Source organism: Coffea eugenioides, chromosome 2 (assembly GCF_003713205.1).
Source record: "Coffea eugenioides isolate CCC68of chromosome 2, Ceug_1.0, whole genome shotgun sequence".
In the NCBI taxonomy this organism is placed as follows: domain Eukaryota; kingdom Viridiplantae; phylum Streptophyta; class Magnoliopsida; order Gentianales; family Rubiaceae; genus Coffea; species Coffea eugenioides.
This window is the reverse complement of record NC_040036.1, coordinates 7,715,532-7,723,061: the sequence shown is the minus strand read 5'-3', so window position 1 is coordinate 7,723,061 and position 7,530 is coordinate 7,715,532. Positions and strand designations below refer to the sequence as shown.

The window sequence follows — 7,530 nt, the reverse complement described above, 5'->3', positions numbered from 1 at the left end:
TAAGTGTTAGTGATAGAGAGAGAGAGAGAGAGAGGTTTTAGCACTCTGTTAAAAAACTCTTGGTTGGTTGGCTGATTGGTTGGTTTTTCCTTTCTTCTCTACTTCATTACCCCCAAACCCAGAGAGGTTTTTCCATTTCCATCCAAACAATTCTCCCCTCTATTCTCCTGACATGACACAACAGTTTCTCAATTTCGCTATTGTGTCTCCTTACATTATTTGAGCTCAAAAAAAAAACACCACCAGAAAACGGAAGTACGATCTTATTTATTTTTCCCGCTGTTTTTTTTTTGTACAGAATAACGTAGGGAGGTTGCTGATTGATTTGCGTCGGATCACACAGGTAATTGTTTGAATTGTTGCTTGGATTTGAAGTTTTGGTGGTTGAATTGAGGTTGATCGTGGGGAGATCTGGTGAGATTTGAAGGAATTGTTTGATTTTGATCTTGCGTGATCGCGGTGAATTTAGAGGGTTTTTGCATGATGTGTCTCGGAATGATTTAGGATGAAGCATCGGAGTTTACGTAATTAGATCGCGGAGGGTTTTAGCAATTAATGTTTTCTTTTTGGGGAAATTCTCCTGAATTTTGGTTTATTGATTGAGGTTGTTGAATTTAGATGGAATTTGAATCTGATCTGGTGTTTATTTAATCTGAGGAATATAAATGGAATTCAATCATATTAACTTTACTCATTTCTTCTTCTGCTTCTTGAAATTCCCATTTCTTATCTCTGTGCACGAATTAGGAACTTCCTTTTCTCAAGAGTTTTTTGGGTATATTCCAGAGAGAAAGAGAAATTGTTGTGTTTGAGAAATTCTCCTTTTCTTTAGTTTCTTTTGAAAAAAATCTGGGTGCGGATCGAGGAGGAGGAATTTGGAATCTGGTGCTAATTTCAACGTCTTTAACTCCCCAGTGATGGCTGAATTTTGAGTTGTCCTAGTCTTTATCTTGCTTTTAAGGCCTTCTTTGTTTTGTTCTTAACGTTTTCTTTCTCTCTTTCTTTCTATTTTTTTGATTAATTTTTATAAAGAAAAGGCTTTTGAATGAACGTCCCGGATCAAGTTGTCAGCTACAGAGGCTTGGTTTCTGGTACTTACGAAAACATATTCTTGGATTTTGTTGAAATTGGACTTTTGTTTTGGGTGTGAAGTTGAATTACTTGCTCATATAATCCTCTGGTGTTATAAATTGTCGAGATGTTGGGCATTGCTGGTTGGTGTTGGGTCAGAAAGCACGTTTCTGCATATTCACATGCCTGACTGATTAACTGTATTCTGAATACAGGTTTGCTTTAAAGTACTCGTGCATTGCGTTTCATGACTTTCTGGCATGCTTCTTGAGATATGGTGTTGAAGAAGAGGTTGGATTATGGATTCCATGGCTATCAAATCCCTGTCATCCCTAGGGCTCCTCGATCAGTTAGAGTAAGCATCTGCTTATAAAAGTCAAACGGTTACTTGTAGTATTTTTAGTGTTTTTTGCGGTCTCAAGCATCTCTTGGTTCATCTTATCAGAGGAGGGGTCCGCATAAAAAGTCAGTGGAAGATCACCAAATTTGTGCATTTGAATTGCTGGCTGCTGTGGCTGGGAAACTGTTGCAGGAGAGTGAAAGCTCTGCTTCTAGTAATGCATCAGAAGCTAAGGTTCAACCCTGTCACATGGATGGCATAAAAAAGGAACGGAGTGAAGAAACTAAAGCTTTCAGGACAGAGTGCCTTGATCAGGGGAGCTGTGTGGAAAGTGCATTTATACCTGAACGTGTGGCAGGAGAACAAAATTTTAAGTCTTCTGTGGAGGATCATCACAATTTAGAAAACGATTCCATTATCACAAGTTCTGATTTTTCAAAGAAAGTTGATTGTGATTTGAAGTTGGGAATCTGCAATAACAAAACTGCAGATGAGGATAACCACTTTAAAGTAGCGGGTGGCTCCCATCCCTCACAAAATATATGCAATGGTAAAACAGAGACTGCAGCTAAAAGACAAGTAGGGGATGAAACCAAATGGAGTCAAGAACTAACTGTGGCTAACTCTCCCAATGTAAAGCATCAAGTCGGGAAGTGTATGAATAGTAAAACAGTGATTAACTCAGATAGTAGTGTACAGTTGTCCTTGTACAGGGACCCTGTTTCTAGTGCTTCTTTTCCCAAGCACAGGAATAATGTAAATTTAGGAATTAGAGATGATGACGATAATTCTTTTGGGTTCAATAAGTTAAGCACCAAGTTTAGGGCCTTCAGGCCTCAAGCACGCAATGGCTACCGAAGGATTAGGAAGATGCTGCAATCGAAATACTGGAGAGTTGCACCCAAGTTGAGAGATTATGAAGTTTCAAATACCAGTAAGTGGAGGCTCTTCATTATGTCCTTAGAGAATGCCTTTTTTTTTTAAAACTAATTTATCTAGGTTGTTTATAGAGTTATTTTATTGCCATAAATATTTACAACTAACATTTTGGCATTGCAGATGAAGGAATGAGGTCATTTTACCGAAACAGAAAATTTATTCACACAAGGGATAGATGTCAACATGAAGCACCGTCCAAACGAAGGAAATTGAGTGGTCGTAGATTTGTAGTTGCATATGACCAGGAAGCTAGTAGTGAAAGTATTTCTAATTCTCCTGAGAAGGGAGAATATAGGAGATCAGATGGTGTCTTAGATAAAGGTTCTTTTTGTAATGTTGTCTCTGTTTTGAGTTCCTATGGCTGTGTCCTGTTTCTAAATCATTTCCTTTTTTCTCGCAGCAAATGGGTCATCAACAGCTGTGAAAGTTCATAAAAAATCTAAGGATTCTAGTGGTATCGTCGTTTTACTCTTGTTTTTCCCTTATTCTCCATAGAGTGATAATTGTTTGCTTTTGGAACTTGAGCATGATAGATAGTCGCTGACGTGTTTTATTTCATTTTACAGTGAAATTTAGCATAAAGTCCTTCAAGGTGCCAGAGCTCTATATTGAGGTTCCTGAAACTGCTACAGTTGGTTCGCTGAAGGTATCTATTTATGGTTCTGTGATTGAAATGCATGTATCCTGATATCAGCATATCAAGTTTTGGGATTTGGCCATTATTATTCTATTCTTTGCTATTGCTATCACAGGGGTGATATGTATAGGTCTTAGTTCAGCTCTTTCTATCTGATTTTAAGCTGTCTTATGGTTCTCATAGAAGCATAATTCTTGTTGACTGGTGGTCATCATGGTAACATGCCATGGTTGCCAGTGGAACAAGTTAAGGAACCATAATGTGGTTATTAAGGTGTATATTTTGACAGAAATTTTGTCAAACTCGTTTGACACTTAGCAATTGATTGGCTAATTGTCTATTCTAAGCTTTAGTAATCATTGGTGATGACATGATACTGGCATCAGATACTTTTTAAATTGGTAGATAATTTGTTATGACATGCAATTTGTTTTAACAGTCCAACCACTTTTGTTACGGGAATATTGTATTAATGAAAGAGAAGTATATCTTGTGTTACAGCTGCTTAATTGCTGTTGAAAATTGCTGCAGTCATTGTATGATATCTGATGTTTATGTTTCCCACAGACAACAGTGTTGGAGACCGTGACCGCAATACTTGGAGGTGGAGTGCGGGTTGGGGTTGTCCTGCAAGGAAAGAAAGTCAGGGATGATAATAGAACTCTGCAACAGGCCGGAATTTCTCATGGTGGCAACCTTGATTCTTTGGGATTCATTTTGGAGCCTAATTTTACTCAAGTAATTGAGCCTTCTAAAGATTCTCCTCAGCGGTTGCAACATGATACCGATGAAAAATTCGTCAGGTAATGTAACTGTTCTATACTTGAGGATTTTACGTGTAACATCATACATGCAGGTGTAAAATTTTTATTTCTGGTTTTGATGTAAGATGTATTAACACAGCCTACATTTTCAGGCCTCCAGCCAGTCCCCTTCAAAATTCTGGACCATCCAATGCTGCGATTGACCCTCTTCCTGCGACTAAGATGGAAAAGCAGAACGTATCTAACCATGAAATCATTCTCTCTCCTAAGACCCCTGTAATGGACTCCAAAGCAGTAGATGGGGCTGGGACAGAGTCTAAAGCATTGGTTCCAGTTGCCCCAGTGGGTGCAGAGGCACTAGCAATGGTTCCCGTGAGCCAGAAAATGAAACGCTCTGAAGTTTCACAGCGTAGAACTAGGAGGCCATTTTCTGTTGGTGAAGTGGAAGCGCTGGTTGAAGCTGTAGAGATACTTGGAACTGGGAGGTACTCTGATATTTGCCTAACTATTCTCCGCATACTCTTCTTGTCAATGTACAAATTTACTCTTCATAAGAAAGAGAATGATATGTTCCATATAAGATGATTAACATCTCTCACTCTGTTTAGGTGGCGTGATGTTAAAATGCGTGCTTTTGACAATGCAGATCATCGAACCTATGTTGACTTGAAGGTGAGAACCACCCCCCCTTTTTTTTTGTCCAAGTAGATGTTAGAAAGAAAGACATTTGGATGAATTTGTTGTCTCTGGAAATTGCAGTTTTGTTTAACTAGGTGGCTATTATTTGACGTTCTTGAGTATAGATTTGTTAATGAGTTGAAATTGGGCAGTGAGGGAAAAAAAAATGTTGGTTTGGTGCTGATGCTCTTGGTTATGGTATTTATGTTAACTAAATGAAAATAGAGAAATAATTGATGATCACTATTGTAATAATATTCTCTATACTGCATTTGCTTCTGCTGTCCTGAAGCTTGCTGAAGTGTGTTTGTACTTGTGAACTGACTTGGGACCCTTTTTAACTAGTGTATACCATATTAAGTTCTGTTTTTGGAAGAAGACCTGTATCTAATTGAGTATAGGATGAGATGCAGAAAATCATCTGATTTTCACTTTTCATAGGTTAAAAAATATCTATCAGCGAAATTGCTAAAAAGATGCTTGTATATCATGATTGTTTGATGATATTGAAAAGTGAGAGGGACACTTGGGCCGCTTTGTGATAGTAGACTTGGCCTTTGTAATATGGATCTCCTCTGCATACAGGATAAATGGAAAACTTTGGTCCATACAGCGAGCATTTCTCCACAGCAAAGAAGAGGAGAGCCTGTGCCTCAGGAGCTTCTGGACCGAGTTTTGTCTGCCCACTCATATTGGTCTCAACATCAGTCTAAGCAACATGGGAAGCATCAAATTGACCCCCTGCAGATAATGGATGCACAAGCAGAAAAGTATGAGGCTTGAAGTTTCAACCTGTGAGCATGTAAAAATTTGTGGTAGGAAATGAAAACCCCAAAATGTAAAAAGATTGTGAAATTTTATTGTAGCATTGTCACACTCACTGTCACTGATTTATTGCCAGCCTAATTTCTTTGAGTAGGGGTGGGCTGGCACATGTAAATGATGAAATAAAGGTTGCACTTACAAGAATTTAGCAGCGACTCCTGATTCATTATTCTATTCTTTGAACATAGTTGTAGAACAAAGGTGATTGGCACGAAGAGAATGAAAGTGCACGTTGTAACAGCTGTTTTTTTTTTTTTTGTTGAAACATCTTCTTGGTTATTCGTTATAAAGAAATCCTCCTATTCTTAGCTGTAAAATGAAGAGAGTTTTAGCTGCTTGTTCCATCTGTTCTCACGTGGATGTGGGGAGTGAGTTGAGAAGACAAACTCAAAACTTACGAATATCTTCTGTAATTTGATTACGTTGTGGTGGGCAAAAATAGATTCTCATATAAAATAAGAACATGATAGTGAATTTGAGGATTCTCAGCAGACTTATTATGCAGGCAGGTTCCGCCAGCCATGTTCTTATTTGGTGTTGGATTAGAAGATTTTTAGGTAGGTAGGCAAACGGATGCTAGCTAGGAGAATGTAAAGTGGGTGAAAAGTGCTGCGGTGTATCAATTGGAATCTCCCCGTTAAAGCCTTTCAACATTAATAATTTAGAATTCAGATTTTAATCCTTGGGTGAGGAAGCAAAGTTTTAGCGGAAAGAAACGTGGGTGGTTCCAGTTCTGGTAGTGTTTTCGTTTGTGTGGCGGCAAAGGGAAGTTGTCCCCATTCCCCGTTGGTTGTGTGTCGTAAGTACGGCGAAGTAAAAAAATTACTCCCGATATGTAAGAGGTAGTAGTAGTGCAGTGTAGTCGGAGAAACTTGGAAGAAAAACCCTTACCCTTACCCTTACCCTTACCCTTGGGGTGTTTGGAGCATAAAGTACGCGGTGAGATTGACCATTAATTAATAATAATAATAATTGACACTTGACTGAAGCAGTTTTTTTTTTTTTTTTCAGCAACGATACATTTATATAACCTACTCTATCCTAATCTAGGGGGAGGGGGAGCCTAAGGAGGCTGTGATAGGGGCTAGTGGGTATACAGACCCAACTTGACTGAAGCAGTTAGCATTGTAAATACTACTAATTGCCTGTTTTTGCCAGATCATAACACAGGATAGGAACAGGGAACAAGTCGGGAAAAGGTTTAAAACTCGATAAAAAAAAAATCGGAAAGACAAGACCGGAAACCCAAGAAATGAAAAGTTCTTCTACTTTTTTTTTTCCCCGTTTTCATAAATTTTATTTTCGGAAAACAAAATAGATTGGTCCAGGGAATATGGCTGTTGGGGGGTGCTTGTTAAGCAGCAAAGCACGTTGGGGCATGTGAAAGCTGAGTAGAAGTGTTGGTTGCGTGGAAAGATGGGCATATATATATATATATATAGACACACACATATATACGTGATTGATTGAGATTGCGGTTTTGTGGGAGTTTCAGTCTGTCTCAATATTGGTATTTGTTTGAAAGTATAGTACTTATCCAATAGAAATAGTGGCTGTAGCAGTACATAAATGATAAATCTGGTGTGGTTGGGAACCGGGGCTCGACGATCAGATCAGGCGGTGCATTTGTATGGATTACGTTTGGATGAAGCAAAGGTCGAACGAACATGGACCAGACCAACATAGCACGCTACGTATCTGGGTTTTACTCTAGTTTTTAAGTTTTGGGGACAATAAATAAATCAATAAATAAATGAGAGGCACATTAGCCAATTCCCTATTGACTACTAGTACCCAACCCAGGCTGCCAACAACAATTACAGCTCTTTCCTCATCTGATTCAGATCTGAATCCCCCCACTAAATCACTTTTTTTTTTTTTCGCGTTGCTTCCTTAATCACTAGATTATGGATTTGGGCTCCTTAACCAACTTTGCTAATGTATTGCAGATCTTAAAAACCTAGTAATTACTTTGAAAAGCGTGTTGAAAAATGAATGAGTTCATCTATGAGACTGACTCGACTGCATTAGCTTCCTTGCTCGTGCCACAACCGGATTGTGCCCAAGAAGGTTCTGTTGGTTGATTATATTATTGCAGCATATCATTTGAACCCCTCAAAAGTATTTACAACTTGCCATCTCAATTAGGCTTTAAGTCCAAGCGTTCCACATTAGATATTTATAATTCGTTTTTCTCTTCTTTAAGAATACGATTACAAGTAACTCCCACAATCGCCCCTCAGGGTTGGTTTGGCTGATGCCAGGGTTACCTATTT

General features: G+C 38.6%; 1 protein-coding gene across 1 annotated transcript; it reads left to right on the top strand.

Annotated features, from left to right (window-relative positions):
* Positions 1-29: 29 nt before the first annotated feature.
* On the top strand, positions 30-5,494 carry LOC113761682 (telomere repeat-binding protein 2). The gene is made up of 10 exons (XM_027304769.1): positions 30-343; positions 1,287-1,426; positions 1,517-2,345; positions 2,471-2,671; positions 2,751-2,804; positions 2,917-2,996; positions 3,555-3,790; positions 3,904-4,236; positions 4,360-4,423; positions 5,015-5,494. Exons 2-10 carry the CDS (start codon positions 1,346-1,348, stop codon positions 5,210-5,212), a joined length of 2,076 nt encoding a protein of 691 aa, XP_027160570.1. The 5' UTR covers positions 30-343; positions 1,287-1,345; the 3' UTR covers positions 5,213-5,494.
* The last annotated feature ends 2,036 nt before the right edge of the window (positions 5,495-7,530 follow it).

Bases quoted from the DNA above. Each gene is read 5' to 3' on its own strand.
- LOC113761682 (XM_027304769.1), top strand. From the start codon at position 1,346: ATGGTGTTGAAGAAGAGGTTGGATTATGGATTCCATGGCTATCAAATC. The intron at 1,427-1,516 runs GTAAGCATCTGC...TCATCTTATCAG, and splicing joins GGGCTCCTCGATCAGTTAGA to AGGAGGGGTCCGCATAAAAA. The intron at 4,424-5,014 runs GTGAGAACCACC...CTCTGCATACAG, and splicing joins GAACCTATGTTGACTTGAAG to GATAAATGGAAAACTTTGGT.